The sequence below is a fragment of the Myxocyprinus asiaticus genome, chromosome 33 (genome assembly GCF_019703515.2).
Source record: "Myxocyprinus asiaticus isolate MX2 ecotype Aquarium Trade chromosome 33, UBuf_Myxa_2, whole genome shotgun sequence".
Classification (NCBI taxonomy): Eukaryota; Metazoa; Chordata; class Actinopteri; order Cypriniformes; family Catostomidae; genus Myxocyprinus; species Myxocyprinus asiaticus.
The window spans coordinates 28,378,632-28,397,609 of NC_059376.1; the positions used below are offsets into that span (position 1 = coordinate 28,378,632).

At 38.1% G+C, this 18,978-nt stretch overlaps 1 protein-coding gene across 6 annotated transcripts in view; it reads left to right on the top strand.

Annotated features, from left to right (window-relative positions):
* The window catches only part of LOC127423787 (cold shock domain-containing protein E1-like), a 35,723-nt gene extending 16,745 nt beyond the window's left edge, over positions 1–18,978 (top strand). For 3 of the 6 annotated variants that reach the window (XM_051668365.1, XM_051668363.1, XM_051668369.1), the window contains 17 exons: positions 338–504; positions 1,438–1,530; positions 1,763–1,860; positions 1,954–2,035; positions 5,420–5,548; positions 5,794–5,919; positions 6,035–6,250; positions 6,802–6,942; positions 8,071–8,241; positions 9,493–9,600; positions 9,797–9,972; positions 10,044–10,156; positions 10,271–10,390; positions 16,617–16,795; positions 16,957–17,120; positions 17,266–17,398; positions 18,168–18,978. In XM_051668365.1, the coding sequence (XP_051524325.1) occupies positions 338–504; positions 1,438–1,530; positions 1,763–1,860; positions 1,954–2,035; positions 5,420–5,548; positions 5,794–5,919; positions 6,035–6,250; positions 6,802–6,942; positions 8,071–8,241; positions 9,493–9,600; positions 9,797–9,972; positions 10,044–10,156; positions 10,271–10,390; positions 16,617–16,795; positions 16,957–17,120; positions 17,266–17,398; positions 18,168–18,215 (2,264 nt within the window). In that variant the 3' untranslated portion in view covers positions 18,216–18,978. The remainder of the gene's footprint in view (positions 1–337; positions 505–1,437; positions 1,531–1,762; positions 1,861–1,953; positions 2,036–5,419; positions 5,549–5,793; positions 5,920–6,034; positions 6,251–6,801; positions 6,943–8,070; positions 8,242–9,492; positions 9,601–9,796; positions 9,973–10,043; positions 10,157–10,270; positions 10,391–16,616; positions 16,796–16,956; positions 17,121–17,265; positions 17,399–18,167) is intronic. The other 3 variants (XM_051668364.1, XM_051668366.1, XM_051668367.1) reach the window with 3 other exon arrangements.

Sequence of the window (18,978 nt, forward strand, 5' to 3'; positions counted from 1 at the left end):
TTTTTTTAATGACCCCATGAAGTTAATATTAAAGTTTTGTGGGTTTTTAGACCATCTGTGTGCTCGTTGTACTCTGGGAAGTTGGCCAAATTAACTAAGCACATATGCACATTTAAAATGTGCAGACTTCTGGAAAAAAGAACCAAAAATATTGATGATGACTCTTGCTCTCACTTGATTTGTCCAATGAAATTAAACTAAAGGCTGTTTAGGAAAAAAAAGTGACAAGTCCATTGTCTTTCTCGCCAAGCAATTTCTCTTGAGTCTATAACATGTACAGTATGTAAATGTAGAAGTTTTCTCATTCCATTTGTTTGTCTGCCCTTTTCCTTTTTAGATGATGTGGAGTTTGAGGTGTCGTCTGATAGACGTACCGGCAAACCCATCGCGGTGAAGCTGGTAAAAATCAAGGCAGAAATGTTGCCAGAAGAGCGAATTTCTGGGCAGGTGGGGCCTGACTTGCACGCCTCTCCTTTAACTGTGCTGCATGGTTTTATTCATCCAGTTAAGGAAAACATTTTACTTTCATGTTTTTATTGTCCTTGTCCGATTAATGTCAGTCATTGTTGTGTTTTCTAGCTCATTTTTAATCCATATTGACCTGGCCAGAAAAAAATGCATTATTGTACTTCTCAATGTAAATTATTAGTTATAACTGCCAGCAGTCCTAATTTGTTGTACTCTAAACTGACCTGTTATTTTGTGGGTTCACAATGAGCTTGGTTGTCTGTTTTGTGGTCTTGTTGAGGGTACTTCATCTTCATTTAATATACAGTTATTATGGATACAAATCTTGATTTATTCTCTGTTCAGGTCTGTCTAGCATGTGCGTAGATATTAATAGTGTGTATGACTGGTTCCTTGAACACAGATTTACACAGTAGGGCTGCATGATTATGATGAAAATAATAATGACGATTATTTTGCTTGATGTTGTAATTGCAATTATTCATTTAGATTAAAACAAGCTGATAATTGTTCATGAATTGCTTGATTGCATAAACAAGTTTTTTAAAAATGTTTACATTTTGAATAAATTATACACAAAGTGTGCAACACAACAATACTAATACTAGGTTGTTGTTTCTAATATGCTAATAGACTACAGACCAAGTCTATTAGTCTAACAGACCAAAAAATCTTTAAAAAAAACAACAAAAAACATCTTGACACTATGGGAGTAGATGTAAATTGTATGATGTAATTAACACTTTTCACAATTAGTTAATTACAGCAGCTGTAATTATAATCTCTTTTATTAATTGTGCCACCCTAGTACACAGGTTTTTTAATAAGGAATGGCATTAATAGTCCTTTTAATTACGTAAAGTGTTCAAGCTAATCTATGTGCAGCATTTTAGAATGGTGAGGTGAGCCTCTCTCTTACCTTTGCAGTCTCTAACCTAGTCTGTCTGTATGCACGGTCCCCCTCTCTAGGTAGTTTCAGCTATCCCTTCTCACCTGGATGGGAAATCTGCTCCTGGCCAGGTGCCCACAGGCAGTGTGTGTTACGAGAGGAACGGGGTGAGTGTCAGTATCCTTTCCTGCAGGTTTTTCCATACATTTTACAGTCTTGATTTGTATTGGTGGTTTGAAACAATAATATAACTGGCAGTTGTTTTGTTTTTTTCTCTTTTGAATAAAAGTTTGAATTTTCATAAATGATGTATTTGATGAAATAAATCTGTGTTTTATTGGTGAATCATTGGCAGGTCTCTGTCTGTTGATTTTTCAAAAATATGTATGTGGTTTATTCTTACAGGAAGTGTTTTATTTGACTTACACCCCTGAGGATGTGGAAGGAAATGTTACTTTAGATACTGGGGATAAAGTCAGTTTTTACATGGAGACCAACAAGCAGTAAGTTAATATCTATAATGTCTGATAAAGCTAAAATGTGAAAAGAGGAACAATGTTTCATGATGTGGTAAAATGGTATATTGTCTGTTTCAGTACTGGTGCTGTTAGTGCCCACAACATTGTATTGGTAAAGAAGAAACAGTCAAGATGCCAGGGAGTGGTTTGTGCTACCAAGGTAAGGATCCAAATCAAATATGAATGTGGTTAAAGGATTGTTGTGGGTTCAATACAAGTTAAGCTCAACGAACAGCATTTGTGTCATAATGTTGATTATCACAATTTATTTTGACTCACCTTTTCTTTGTAAAAAGAAATTAAGGATATGCGTGTGAAATCATTTGCTAAACTTTTCTGTTTAAAGTTTTAAGCTGTGTCACAATTGACGCACTATACACTTTGCACTTACAAAATATACTATGCACTCAGCCATGTAGTGTGTGAATTTTCAAAGTGTAGTATAGTCCCAAATGGAGCACTTAACGTTTTCTTATTACACGGAAGCGTTCGCCATTTAACAGCTGACCGAAGTGCCGTTTCAAGCTAACGTGATGCGTTGCCGCTAGCTGTAGCGTGTTAGCCAACCTAGGTCTAACACTTGTATCTTAAACAACGTACATATTCACACAGCTTGGGGTGATGAAAAAGCAGTCAACTCACATTTGTAAGGTGCTGCTACAGTCTTCATTATTTACAACTGTTTTGTCAGACCAGCAGCGCAGCCAGGTAACTCCACCCCTTCCGCTATGTACGGCAAGCTGCGAGCTCTGAGTTAATGAAGTGTCCAACATTCCACACTCTGTTTTGACGGTTGAAAGTGCATCATCCGGGTACTTAAAATACACTACTTTTTGCTGCATTTTCAGTGTTAACATACTACTTGCACTACAAAATGGAGTAGAATAGTGCTTTATTGTGTGCGGTTTGGGATGCACCTATAGCCAATTTTACTTGTAACTTCATTACCATGGCGATGCAATGTCAAACCCTAAAACGACTAAAAATGACCATATAAACAACTTTACAGCTGAAATAATACACAGTCCTCCTTAATTATAATCTAAAGCCAGTTTATCTAGGCTGACTCTAGGGGTTTTACGATGCCAAATAAATGATCTTATCAACCCATGAAGAGAAGTGAAAAAAGATTTAGGGATTGATATTGGAAGAGATTGAAACATGTATAAAAATTTGGGCAAAATATTCATTTTAACTGCATTTATTCTACCAAGTAATGTGAGCGGTAGATCCAACCAATTGGTTAAATCTCTACCTACCTTCTCTAAAAGACTAGCCGAATTAAGTTTATAAAAATTCTTTAAATTACTATCTACTTGTTTACCCAAATATTTAATACCAGTAGGTGAGCACTTAGAAAATCCATCCAGTGCAGTATAGTCAAACACTGATAATGGCAAAATAACACTTTTGTCAATATTAACTTTATATATAATTGTAACACATTCTGTAAATTAGACAAAGAGTCTATGGGGTTAGTGAGAAATAAAAGAATATCATTGGCAAATAATGATATTTTCATGCGTTTCAAAGCCCTTTAAATCAGGATTGCATCTAACAGCCTCCGCTAAAGGTTCAGTAGCCAGGGCAAAGAGAGCTGGGCTTAGGGGGCATCCTTGTCTACATCCTCTGTACAAAGGGAATGAAGCAGAAATAATTCCATTAGTAACAATTTTTGCTGTAGGGGATTTATAAAGTGATTGAATTAGGTCAATATATGCAGCTCCAAATCCTTCCTTTTAATGTTTTAATTAGCTGCTTGTTTTATAGACATTAACCCTCCAAAAAAAGAAAATTCTGCCATTTACTTGCCATCACGTTGTTCCGTACCTGTATACTGTAGATGCAGTCGGCAAAGCGTCATACTCTGGGGGCGTGGGGGAAATCGATTCCCCATTACCATAGATAATTATTCATTAATATGAGGAAAAACGGGGAGAAATATCGAAAAGGTTTTGGTTATTTTAACTACGAAAAACTGTTTGCACTTCAGACAAAGCCAAAAAACTTGGTCCACCATATGCTGGATACATGGTTTAGTGTGTTTGACAAACATAAGACTGGATTCAAGACTAAACTGATGATCATATCACAACAGCAGTTCCAGCAGAGACGTAATGAGTTAACACTACAGAACAAGACAAGATAACCGAGAAAACTTCACATGATCGGAGTGGAGTGCTGCTTTTTGGTTTTCATGCTTTAATGAATCAAACTTCTCGGGGGATATTATGCTTACCGTTTGGTTTGGCGAAGTGTTTAATAAGATAAAGTTGCTGTAAAATGTTTAGGTGTAAACAGTACCCAATACTGAACATGTACCCAGTACATGAATGTATACTCGTCTCCATTAGCACTGTCTTTACTGAGAAAAAAATAAAATAAAATACTTAAGAAACAAAAATGAGAACTGTTTATGATTGTAGGTGTAATTGTTATATTGCATATTACTGCATGTTTCGTGTTTGGTTAAATTTTTCATCCCCATCATTGTGTGATGATTTGTTTTTGTTTATAGTTTTATTGTATACCTACTATTTTATCTTCTCCAAAGTTTAAGCCTTACATTGTCCGCTGAGGCTGTAAATTGTTATACTGTATATAAAAAAGAAAGGTCTTCCATTGAAATCACATCAGCCATGTCATATCACAGGTTTCACCTCTTAATTTGGGCTATTTTGTGTTCAGTAATTTCAAAATAGCATTAATGTGTGGATAAAACACTAATAATTCAAATTAGAATCTATAAATAGTGTTTATGATGGTAAAGAAAACAAGTAACAAAGCAGTTAAATTATCTTGGATAAAAATTGAATAAAACATTAATGTGAAAATGTAAATGTAAACTTCTGTCATGAGACCGCTGAACTGTATGGCTCTGTAGCTCAAAAGCATACAGCCACAACACTCCTATATTTATCGGTTGGAAGGCGATATAAAATTTTTGGCTTTGTCTGAAGTGCAAAAAAACTACACAACAGCCCTTCATCATATTTTTTGTTGTCAAAATGGCCAAATCTATTGGATAGTTCTCCCTATTTTTCTCAAGGATTGAATGAGTAACTATGGTAACAAGGCTTTGCTTTCCCCGATGAGTGGGCGGGGCCTCCTTGCCCTCCGTATTTATTACTTTCATGGAACACAAAGGCATTACAAAAGTTGTTGGGCAGAATAGTGAATGAGGCTGTCAGTCCCTAACATTCTGCCAACATCTCTGCAGGAGAAAGTCATATAGGTTTAAAACGACATAAGGGTGAGTAATTGATTACAACATTTTCATTTTTTGGTGTTTGATTATTCCCCTGTGTTCTGTTTTCTCCTGCCCTCTGGTGGTAAAGTGAATAGCAGACGTTTTCTTTTGACTGCTTTTATCTCTACAGTCTGCTTTGAAGATCTGGGTTAATGAGGATTTACTTCTGATGCCTGTAATTTTTTTTTTTCTTCATGTTGGATAATGAGTATCTTAAGATGTGTGTGTGCCGATGTAATTATTTTTTTTTTTTTTTTTTTTGCCATGTTTCAAAGTCATGATTTTATTCTGCAGGAGGCCTTTGGATTCATTGAACGTGGGGATGTGGTCAAGGAGATATTCTTCCACTACAGTGAGTTTAAAGGCGATCTGGAGGCTCTACAAGCTGGAGATGATGTGGAGTTCACCATTAAAGAAAGAAACGTAAGCACCTATGGGGAAAATAACATTCTTAAAGCACTGAAGTAGTAACCCTCATTTTTTATTGATATTCAATTGGTCTTATGTATAGAAAAGTTACATATATTTCAGTTTCTGAATTGATAGCCTATAAAAGCACTGACAAGACTCTACTTTTTGACTGAAAGTACCAGTCAAGAAATACATTGTGGTTTCAAATAGCTTTATTGGGGAACTGTATTTAATAAGCCTTTTTTTCTGTCTCATAGGGCAAGGAAGTGGCAACAGATGTAAGACTGCTGCCCCAGGGTACTGTTATATTTGAAGACATCAGTATTGAGACCTTTGAAGGCACTGTCATCAAGGTTATTCCAAAGGTCCCCACCAAGAATCAGGTTTGTGTTCAGAGCTAAAGCTTCAAAGAAAACCATGATAACATTCTCGTATAATTGTGATTCTGCTTATGATTGAATACACTAAATAAGCCTTAAGACTTTTCGTCTTTTTTAGAATGACCCGCTGCCTGGGCGAATCGGTGCCAGAATTAATTTCACCGACAAAGAGCTGCTATTCGGGGAGAAGGACACAAAGTCCAAAGTGACGCTGCTGGAGGGAGACCATGTCCAATTCAATATTTCCACCGACCGTCGAGACAAGCTGGAGAGGGCGACAAACATCGACATCCTCCCTGACACTTTCAATTTCACAAAGGAGGCCCGCGAAATGGTGTGACTGGAGAACATTTAGACTTTTGTTGTTGCTACTTTTTTGGTGTGTGTTAAGTTTGCCACGGTGTACAGTGTTACCAGTTTTATTCGGTACAAGGGACAACACCGGTGTGAAATTTTATACCGGCTAACAGGGGGAAGCATTATGAATGGAACTTCCAATATCAATACAGTAGCCTAACAAATAGAATAGCCTTAAATAAAGAATAGTTGCCTAACGAAGAGTTTGCGAACCATAATAAATTAACCTAAACGCATTGAAAGCCAGATGTCCTTACAATGTATCAAATTACACAGGCAGCAAAGTACGTGCACTGATAGATGGTTAATTTGTGGTATTTTGTAGGCTGTTGCTTAATGAAAATTACCCCATAGTACCACTTACCATCCAACCAGTGGTAATACCAGTAATAATAATTTTGAACGTGAACTGCACCGGTTTGAAAATTATGATATCGTGCCAAGTCTAGCTGGAGGGAGACCATGTTCACATATTCGTAAAAACATCAATCAAACTCGAATTGTTGATGTTTTTTTTTCTCTCTGCAGGGGGTGATAGCTGCCATGCGTGATGGCTTCGGCTTTATCAAGTGTGTGGACCGTGATGCTCGAATGTTCTTCCATTTCAGTGAGGTTCTGGAGGAAAGCCAGCTGCACATTTCTGATGAAGTGGAATTTACTGTTGTCCCTGTGAGTTCCCAGACGACAACAAACCAGAACCAACTTGTGTTGCTGCTCCTCGCTTTAATTTTCGGTGATCAATGAATGTTCAGGCAAAATGATTTGAAAAATATATGAACAAGGGCTATCAAGAATTAACTACATGATGTGTCGTTGAATTAAAGTAATCGCATTTAATCGCAAATCAGTATTTACTGAAAAAGGTCCCCAAATAAAAATAATTATTATTAATTATATATAATAAATATTATAATGCTAATAGAATTGGCTTTAAAAGTCAAAATATTGTTTATTTCCATATCATTGAACATAACCCTATTGTTGCCCTACTTCCCTCTGCACTATTTTTAATTGTTGATCAAAACTCAACCAAAGTAAGACTCTCAAAGCATAAATCTGATGCATGTCAAATTTAAATGGTTTTCAGCATCTCTAGTCATAAGCGTTGTGTTTAGGACACTGTGTCAAGTTAAACATAGTTTGAAACTTTGAAAGACGCATCTCGAGATCCCTGAATGCTGTTGTACTCGGTTCAGCTGTCTTTGAGTGCGAGAACGCATCATCTGTGGAAGACTGCAGCTGTGCTGCCTGCTCTTGTTGGTTTGATGTGGCTCGTTGCCTGTAAAGCTGGAGCTTCTACTTCCCCCTACTGCCACATATTCGTAGAAACATCAATCAAACTTGAATTGCTCTGATGGTAAGAACGTTCCTTATTACAGAATTTATGTACAGGTCGGGGGCATGATTAACTGCGTTAATTTTTTGAACACATGATTTTTCATATAATTAATGGCACCAAATTAACGTGTTAAATCGATAGCCCTAAAATGAACGTTTTGTATTGGACATTTTGTTTGACATTAATGTACACATCAGCCCATAACTGTGCCAGCTTGGCCGATTAACAGAAGGCTGAACATTTCAGCATGCACATTGTTTTCAAATTGTGTAGAGTGAAGTTTGAATAAATGTGAATATTATAATATCAGTCATAAGATGGCCTTTGGCCACCCTGTTCTTTTAGATTTTAGGATCAGCCATTGAAAAATCCAGATCACTTGACATCTAGTTTCTGCTTTACACAAACCAGAGATGAATGTAAAATTGACATCTTGCACATGCTTTTACCTCCATCAGGACATGCTCTCAGCCCAGAGGAACCATGCCGTGCGAATCCAAAAGCTACCCAAAGGCACAGTGTCGTTCCACACACAATCTGATCTGCGTTTTGTGGGGCTGGTGGAGAAAGAGGCTGTGCCTGCAACCACCATTACCAAGAACTCCAGCCCCAGCAAAGGCAAAGAGAAGGTAGGAGAGCTATCTACTTCCTGAGTCGCACTTTGACTTCTTAGAAAGACTTGATTTTATTTTTTTCCAATAGGATGCTAATCAAAGTAGAGGGAATGATGATTTTCATAAAGGTCCATCTGTGGAGTTTTTGGGTAGAACCACCAGCTATAAGTAGAACATGGGGACTTTGAACAGGGTAGAAAGTCATAATTTCTCTACTTGGAATTCTATTCTCCAAATACTTTTTTTTTTTTCTTTCTTTCTTTCATTCTTTCCTACCTGTCTCTCTTTTAAATGGTCTCTTTGGCTGAGTAACAAAGTAAAAATAATTGGGTTGAGTTGAGACAAAATCCTACTTGTCTGCTTTTTCTGATCCTCTTTCCTTTCTTCCCTCTTCCTTTTTTGAACCATGCTCCTCTTCGTTAGAAAAAAGACAAGGTAGGCTGATGTTTTCTGCATGCTGCCTCCTCAACATAGACAGTTTAGTCATATCTGTTCTCATATTTTTTTTATTTATTGAAGGTGTACACAGGATGTGTTTTAGCCTGTTGTGATATTTTTTACTAGGGTTTCGTTTTAACTCGCTTGCATTGGGCGTAGTTGAGCTACATAGCTGCCCCCAAATTAAAATTGCAAAATTCTTGGAATAGCTGCAAATCAAATAGACTATATGCTTTCAGTTAGAGAAAGTCACATCAGCGCAGATCACTGTCCAATCCTCTGCCTTTTTCCTCCATTTAATGGTAAAGTTGAAAAGGTCAGTTTGTTAATGACTTTGGGTCACAAGGGCCGTGAGCCGAGATTTATTATTAACAGCTCAAAACCATATAGACATTAACTTCATAACTATGCCAAGTTAACCAAGCTCTGCCACTCAAAAGTTTGTATTCTTGTGTTTATGTGTGCACTAAATCATGTGATCCTTTAAATGTCTGGATTTATTTTGACTTCATTCACTCGTCATGTAAATGCACATTTCCACATGCTTGACATCTTTGGGGAGATTTCTTCTGCAAGGTCATATTAGTGGAGTTTCAAAATTAAGTCTTGTTCACATATGGTCCAAGTATTTGCAGTCCCATGCATTTCCACAGTTCACAATATAGCTAAATTCTTGTTCATATTGAACTAATCTACCTTTTTCTGTGAGGAAATAAATGCATTTGAAGTTCAGAGTAAATATTAAGTTTTTCGAATCTGTCCTAAGTGTAATGTGTTGTTGGTTTAATGTAAATGGCTGCTTATATAAGCATATGTTTGTGTCATCAGGATGCAGAGGAAGGCTTGATTGCATTTGAAGACATTGGAGTGAAGCAGTCTATTCCATATCATATTAAAGACCTGGAGGGAGCCGTTTACCCGCAACTTGGAGACAAGGTACTTTTCAACCATCAAACTGGCTAAATCTTGAACAACTTTTATATTTTGACTTACTGGATGATGAACGTAAAATATTTAGGATACGAATAGAAATTAGTTCAACCCAAAAATGTCTTGTTTTCAATAAAAATCAATTGGGTGGTATTAAATGGTGGCAATTGAGTTTTTAATGTAAACCTCATATCTCCACTAGGTGGAGTTCTCCATCAGTGAGGTGAAACGCACCGGACAGCAGAGCGCTGTGTCCATCAAGATCCTCAATCGCACTGTTTGCTCAAAGAGGCTTCTGGGATACATAGCAACACTGAAAGATAATTTTGGGTTTATAGAGACAGCCAATCATGATCAGGAGATCTTCTTCCACTATAGGTAAGGCAGGTTTCTTGCTGGCTTTGAATATAATCTTGTGAATTATGCTGAATTGTGTCCTCTGTGTGCAGTGAGGTTTGCGGGGATGTAGATAACTTTGATCTGGGGGATACAGTGGAATACACTCTCTCTAAGGGCAAAGGAAACAAAATCAGTGCTGAGAAGGTCACCAAAGTTGCTGCTGGTATTTTTCGTTTTTAGCCTTTTCATTTATCTTTGAGACTTATCAGCTTCGTTTAAGACGTCAATAATACTTGGTCCATGCAAGTTAATGCATCTGTATGTTTGTGTGTGTCAGTGAATGGTGTGGGAGAAGATATCAGTAGCACAGTGTTCCTGGGTAAAGTAGTACGGCCCCTGCGCAGTGTGGACCCTTCACAGACTGAGTACCAAGGCCTCACTGAGATCACCGAGGATGGTGAGTGACGATATAAAGACCCAGTGTGTTTCCATTTTGATGTAAAAAAAAAAAAATGGGAAGAAACTGTCCTAGTACTTACTACATCTCAAGATGGTGGTGCTGATGGCCAACTCGGTTTGGAGCTCTCCAATTCTTTTGCTGTTTTTGTTTGTTTTTCCTGTTTAGTCATTTTTTTCCAATCAGTTTAACCAGTGATAACTGCTGAACATTTGGCCAGACAATCTTTTCTTGGTTTTTGACTATTAGGACATTTTGCTGGACATTTTTGTCGGAGAAGCAGCAGTGCTGTTCAAACGTGCTAAGAATTGCAAACGAGGGAAGCGAGCCATCACGCTGGACAAGCTCCAACAGCGCAGCTTTCAAACAGTGCTGCCGAGCATCCATCTAACGAATCGCTGCTCTCTTCTTAACAAAATGACAAAGTATTTCTCACCCATACAAACAAGGACTTTTCAAGCTCCGCTGCCTTGTGCTTCACAGAAACCTGGCTGACTGAAGCCATTCCGGACAGCGCGTTACATCTGCCGGGCTTCCAGCTGTTCAGAGCGGATCGCATCATGGAGTTATCAGGGAAAACGAGAAGCAGTGGACCATGCTTTTATCAATGAAAGTTGGTGTACAGATATAACAAGTTTTCTTAATTTGTTCTGGTGAGTTTACATTCCTCCACAAGCGTGTGAAAGCGCAGTGCTGCAACAGCTGGCTGAACAGATCTCAGACATGGAGCAGCTATACCCGAACTCGCTTATTGTTCTTGAAGATTTTAACAGCAAATCTCACACGTGAACTGCCAGAATACAGACAGCACATTACATGCCCCACCAGAGACAGAAATACTGGATCTATGTTACACAACATTAATGGATGCATAGTTCTCTGTCTCTCAGGCAGCTTTGGGACTTTTAGATCTGACCTACAGGCAGAAACTAAAATCAGCTAAGCCTGTAGCAAGGTCTGCAAAGAGATGGACCAATGAAGCAGAGCTTGATCTACAATCTTGATCTTGGAGTGTTTTTGAAGCTGTAGACACCAGTCTGGACGAGCTCACAGATACGATGACATCATATATCAGTTTCTGTGAGGATATGTGAATTCCTACTTGGACTAACAGTATATAACCTGAAACAGTGACAAGCCATGGGTTACATCAAAACTCACACAGCTTCATCAGGCCAAAGATGATGCTTATAGAAGTGGGGATTCAATCTTGTACAATCAGGCCAAAAACACTGACAAAGGAGATTAGATTGGCTAAAAGGAACTACTCTAAAAAGATGGAAAACAAGTTTTCAGCTAATGACCCTGCATCAGTGTGGAAAGGCCTGAAAAACCCCAATTACACCTGATATTAAGATGCGTTTATGATGATCTAATATGTTGTCAGCACTAAATACAGGTTTAAAATAGGGTCAAAAGGTTTTGTGATGGCATCACAAAAAACACATGAATGTGGTCAAAAACACGTCACCATCACATTTGAGGTGTAAACGCTAATCTGTCCTTTATGTATACTGGCAGCAGCAAAGCTCCTCCCCTCACCTGTCAATCAACGAATGCGCTAAAATGAGAGTTTAAACTTTGTCGGTTACGAGCGGTTATAAAATGAAACAGCCGTCTGATTGGAAAATTAAAAAGCGGATATACGAGAACTTCACAGATCTTCAGTATGTTTATCAACATGCAGGGACACCTATGAGAAGCGCGGACATCTGCTGCTCAGGTTAATACAGGTAATCCACTAAAATAAAAAGTTATGCTTGAAATGTTGCTTTTGTGCTTGGATTAAATTTCAGATGCGTCTGGGAGAAATATCGCAACTTTTTTTCACGCTTGTTTTGTATTTTCTGACTTTGTTGTGCTTAATGTCATGCTGTAACACTGACAGTGATTCATGTCGTCATGAAACAGAGTTTCTCCCCTCCAAATCCGACCACAAGTGGTCACAGGAGACGCATTTAAGCAGCTATGTGTAAACAATGATGTGTCTCACCTGACCACATGTGATCGGATGACCCAAGACGCATCTTGATACCAGGTGTAAATGGGATCATAAATTTTACCAACTACAAGACTCCATCTCCCAACCCTTTAGGGAATTAACAACTGGCTGATGACCTAAATGTCTTTTACTGCAGATTTGAGAAGCCCAGTCTCTCACCTCACACCCACTCTGACCTTCTCTTTACAAACATCAACAGCTCCTGCAACCCCCTTCCTCCCTCCTGCTGCTCAACCTGTACTTAGGATCTGTGAAGAGGATGTATGCCGGGTCTTCCAGAAATGGATTACAAGAAAAGCATCGGGCCCAGATGGCGTTTCACCCATCTGTCTAAAAGCCTGTGCTGACCAGCTGGTCCCCATCTTTAGTCGCTCTGAGGTCTGTGGTCATGAAGTAATTTGAGAGACTGGTGTTGGCCCACCTGAAGGATCCTTTCTGGATCCCCTGCAGTTTGCCTATCCTGCAAACAAGTGGATGATGCAATATCTGGACAGACCAGGGATGTATGCAAGGATCCTATTTGTGGACTTCAGTTTGGCTTTCAACACCATAATTCCTGCTCTCCTCTGGACTAAATTAACCCAGCTCTCTGTTCCTGCTTCTATCTGTTAATGAATCATCAGCTTTCTGATAGATAGGCAACAGTTAGTGATACTGGGGAAATACACTTCCAGCACCTCTACAATAAGAACTGGCACCCCACAATAATGTGTGCTGTCCCCACTGTTCTTCTCCCTGTACGCAAATGACTGCACAGCCAAGGAATCCTGTCAAGTTCCTGAAATTTGCGACACTACAATCACCGGCTTCATCCAAGATGCCGATAGCATACAGAAGGGAGGTTGAACAGCTGGCTGTCTGTTGCAGTCAAAACAACCTGGAGCTGAACAGGCTCAAAACAGTGGAGTTGATATTGGACTTCATAAGGAACGCATCTCACAAGACCTGAAGTGGTAGACTCACATTGACTCCATTGTGAAAAAGGCCCAGCAGAGGTTGTACTTCCTTTGCCAGTTGAGGAAGTTCAATTTGCCACAGGCACTGCTGATACAGTTCTACTTGGCTGTCATTGAGTCTATCCTCTGCACTTCAATAACTGTCTGGTTTGGGTCGCCTACCAAATCAGACATCAGAATACTACAAAGGAAAGTTCAGACTAGAGCCCGATATGGGATTTTTGATACCGATTTTAGAGAGGGAAAATTCACCGATTACCGATATGGTGGCCGATATAGTTAATTTGAGCTGGAATGAAAACAGACCTTTTCTGTTTGGATTTTTCACCGATTTTGCAGCAATATGACTATGCAAAGGTACTCAGAAGGCTGCTTTCTTATATATTTTTATCAAAGAATATTTGACATTATTATTATTATACATTGTCAACAAATTCTAGAAATGAACACTGAGAAAATAAAGAATAAATAAAAATACAGTAAATGGCTTAATAAACATCAGTACTGTATGTTCAATATTAGTCAGTTGCTGACCATTAAAATAAAGAATAAAAATAAAACAAATAGCTAAATAAACATCAGTACTGTTTAGTATCAGTCGAATGCTGACCATTAAAATAAGGAATAAAAATAAAATAAATAGCTAAATTAACATCAGTACCCTTTAGTATCAGTCAGATGCTGACTATTTTAATACTGCCAGTCAGTTATTGGCAGGTTGTAAAACAAGAAGCATTTACACCTGCCGAGACAGGAGAAAAACAGCGGCAGCAGTGTTACACCATATTCTGCTATACAAGTTCAGTGGAACTTTCAACGGTGGAAAACCAGACTTTAAATATTACATTTTATAAATGCAGCGACTGGAATTGTTCAGTTGAAGGGGGTACCAAACTGTGAATCCTGAACAAAACAGTTTGGTGAATACATGTTTGCACATTAGCTTCCACTCAGCTGACAACAATGAAAGTAGCTAAGTAATTAGCTAAAGCTTATTGTCCTGGAGAGTAAAAGACAGACGTTGTTTATTTACTTTCCAACATTGCGTCTCACCAACTTTGTAATAACATAGCATGAAATCAACACTCAATAGACACAATCCACCACCGCACCGTTGTCTGCTGAGCTGCAAAAAGATGCTCTGATGTTTACCTTCCAATCTGCTACATTACTGAATACACTGACAAACTATAGCTGGCTAACATTGCAAACAATAGCAAAGATAAACATGAGTGACATGGTTGTCAGGGACAGGGTTAATGGTATATTAGTAATATTGAAAAGGGAAAATGATGGGGTCATTGTTTATTAACTTTCCAGTATGTATTTCACAAACTAGTTAGCAACTTACTGTGAAAATGCACAGCTCAACTCCGCCCTGTCTGCAGAGCCACCGTCAGCTCTGTAAACAATGGATATATCGGTCGGGCACTAGTTCAGACTGCAGAGTGGATTGTTTCCCCCCCTGCCCACCCTATAAGAACTGTACACATTTAAAGTGAGGAAAAGGGCTAGAACAATCGCTCTGGACCCCACCCATCCAGCCCACTACCTTTTTGAACTGTTGCCTTCTGGCCGGTGCTACAGAGCACTGACCACCAGAACAGCCAGGCACATCAACAGTTTTTTTTGGGGGTTTTTTTTTCCCCCTCTGGCTATCCACCTAATGAACAGTTAACACTGCCCCATTGTGCAATACCACTCCATTTATATTTATTTAACACATCCTACTAGGGATGTGCAGAACGACTTTTTTCACTGACGTTTAAATGAAAATTTGAGTCAACTAGTCTTTAAAAAAAAAAAAAAAAAAAAAAACTTTAGAAAACGGAAAACATTTTATACGTCCCATTTAAAATACTTCATCTATTCCAAATCTGACGCTAAATTCTGCTGAAAAGGGGCATTTATCTGTGACGTGCTCGCCTTGCATTATGATCATTGTACATTAAATATAGTACATGACATGCATTTACTTAACATTAGCGAATACAGGCATATGTACTGAAAACAATTGAATGAATAGTACAGGACCAATAGAGCAACCCAGCCTGTTTTAAACGGAATTCACCAAGTAAAAGTTACTTTAACATTAAAACAGTCAGGACATTGTTGAAAATAATTAACAGGTAAGCAAAATCTACGAGAGAGAAAAAAATTTGCTGAAAAGTTGGCCGTATTTCACTACGTGCAGTCATGCATTAGCCATCGATTTAATATGGTAACTGTTCAGTAAAGAACGTTAACCAATAACCGTTACGATGTGTAAAAAAATAAAAATAGCTATAGGATAGAAATAAATAGGCCTGTGGTGTAGCCTACAATAAACCTTATGTATTCTAAATATGATGTACACAGAGAATAAAAGAGAATTTAGCCCGTTAAGCAGTCGGCACCTCGTTGAAAATAATGCAGTCACCTTAATCAGCAGATTTAAAAAATCGCATACCTAGCCTAAACAGTCATTTTCTAGTATACTTAACTGTACGTTTTTTGAGGAGCAAAATTAACACGTCAACATGGTCCGGTGAAAGACGGGACTTGACTCACCTGAGGCGCCAATCCCTCGCTTAAAGCCTGCTAAGGGGAAAAATAGGGAAGAAGCACATACAGCCTGAGGTAAAATGAAACTTTAATGCTCCAGATATCCTCTTTTTTATATATATATATATATATATATATATATATATATATATATATATATATATATATATATTATTATTATTATATATATTTGATTTTTTTTTTGTAAAATGTGTAACATTAAAATGACAGTAATTTAAGAGCAGCCTTTGTAAAAAAAAAAAAAAAAAAAAATATTAAGCCAAACTTAAATGTGTAAAAGTGTTGAACAGTTTAATAGGGAAAAATATTAACAGACTGGTAATTCCTGCGTCGACTAGCAGCATCAGAACCATTTTTTCAGCTAGTCTCGCACATTCTGCATGTTACATTCCCTTTCATATTTGTGCATATGTTATTTTTGTCTTTATATTTTTTTATATATACTGTATGTTTTCTATTTTTATTTTTATTCTATTTTTTTATTATCTTGTTGTATTGTTTGCGCACTTGAAGCTTCTGTCACAGACAAATTCCTTGTATATGTAAGCATACTTGGCAATAAAGCTCATTCTGATTCTTCTGTGTGCAGACTTTCACAAAAGTGTTCATTCTATCAGAGTTCCTAGTAACCTCTAATCAAACATTTTAATAATTTAACTCAATTGTAATTTAGTACTGTTCTCTGATCTATCACTTTTACCAGGCTCCAGTAAGGGTCAGTGTTATCCATTCGGCATTGTTGGTATGGCCAATACAGGTGACTGTCTGCAAAAGGGGGAGATGGTGAAGTTTCAGTTGTGTACAGTGGCCCAGACAGGACAAAAAATGGCCTGCAACATTATGCCTCAGCGTAGAGCCTTGGTAGAGTGCGTCAAAGATCAGGTATTGGAACATGTCCCTTTTGCAGTATTAATCTCACAAGGATTTTAATGATGGCACCTTGCCTTCTAAAAAAAAAAAAAAAAGAATAATTAGCTTGAATTGCTGCTGTTGGTCCCTGCTGTATTAAAGATTCTGGCTAACTGTAGTCTTTGTGTCCCCAGTTTGGTTTCATCACATATGAAGTTGGAGAAAGCAAGAAGCTGTTTTTCCATGTAAAGGAGGTGCAGGATGGTCTGGAGCTGCAGACAGGGGATGAAGTGGAGTTTTCTGTTATCTTGAACCAACGCACAGGCAAATGTAGTGCCTGCAACGTACGCAGAGTTGGGTAAGACGGTTGGGTTTGCATCTCAGAAATATCTTTTGATAATTGTAGTAGATTCTGAATTTAGTCTTGTTTACCACTGTCTCACATAATTTTGCTCTCTTCTCTGCTACTCAGTCTAACCAAGAATTTGTTTGTTTTTTTACAGTGAGGGTCCTAAACCTGTAGCAACACCTCGACCTGACAGACTTGTCAATCGCTTGAAGAGCATCACTCTGGATGATACCAATGCCCCCCGTCTGGTTATTATCAGACAGCCTCGTGGCCCAGACAATTCAAAGGTGACAGGAGTTTACAATTCCAACCACGCATTTCTAAGTGGTCCTTTATCGATTTCATAGATGTGTGTGCTCAAAGTCCAGAATTAACTTTTTGATTACCTTATGACAAATGAATTATCTAGCTTATATATTTGCAGCATTACAAAGACACAGGTCATTGTGTCACTTGCAGCAGTCTCAGTGAAATTTAACCTGACACTTTGTTTTGGTGGTTAAACACCAAGAACAGAGTTACCAGAGAAAAACATGGATCATCTAGATCAACGTTTGATACTTTTGCCACTGAGTTTGTTGGAAGATGTGCGACAGTCACTAAACTTTATAAGGCAGTTTGAATATCTTTTGGTTTGGTAATAAGGCTAAGATTCTTGTTTTTTTACATTGCAATATAGACTGGGGTTCCCACAGTCATGGAAACCCTGGAAATATCACACAATTTTGGAAATTGCAATTTCTAGGCCTGGAAAGTCATTTGAAATTGATAAAGTCTTAAAAATGAGAAAAGGCATGGAAAATCTGTTGTGAATATCCTTTTTTCCCTCTGCATAAAATATCTCCTCAGCTAGATTTTGCTCTTTTGCAAAGTAAAAATGTTTCAAGTCATGGTGATGACTGATTTGTGAGTGATTCATTCTTTTGTCAATGAATCAGTCAAAACGGTTCACAAATTGGAAATTTCTAGCCATTTGTAGGAATGAACAATTCTTGTTTGTGATGGATGTTCTTGTTAGTGAATTGATTTTTTTTTTCTGTAACTTTATTCATACAGGGCTTCAATGTTGAGAGAAAATCCTGCCAGCCTAGTGTTACAGACTGAGTACTGTTCACCCCTCTCCTTGTTGTGGAAGAAACACATTGAAAAGAAAAGCAAGAACAGGGGGAAGGGGTGTGCGTGCGTGTCTATCCCTCTTTCTTTTTTCCCCTTCTCACCCACAGACACCATTCACAAAGGAACATAAACATCACAAGTAGACAGTTAGCACGCACAAGTCCCTTCCTCTGTCACAGAATTCCTTGCAAAAAGAAAATTCATCTCATTTGTCTTCATTGTATGTGTGATGTTTTTGCAAGGTTGTAATGTTCAGAACACCCCCCATGTTGTAAGAGTATGTGTGGGTATGCATCACATGTTTGGAAACTTGTAAGGGTATGATTGTTATGCAGAGGATGAGAGGGGAAAAGTGGGGTTTGTTTGTGCTCGCACCTTTTAGATTAAGGTGTGGGGGCTGTTTGACCCGTTTTCATTTCTGCTGAAATTGAAATGCCTTGAGTTCTGCACCTGCTACTGTGTAAGTGAAATTGTTTAGTTTGTTTTAGAGTAGCTTTGCTTGTCTGCATTTTGAATTCCGTTATATATTTTAGTCTTCCTGCATCACTTGAAAACCTCTCCCCATCAAATGAAAACTTCTCCCCATGTTGAGTTTTTTGCCCAAAGACAGTCAAGATCAATCTGGGCTCTTTTGGGTGAGAAGTAAATGTGACAGTTTTTCTCACTTTTTTCATACCCAATTCTATTTCTAGTGTAGCTTTTTAACGTGACATGGATCTGGAAAAAAATAAAAATTGCTCTGGCCTCAGAA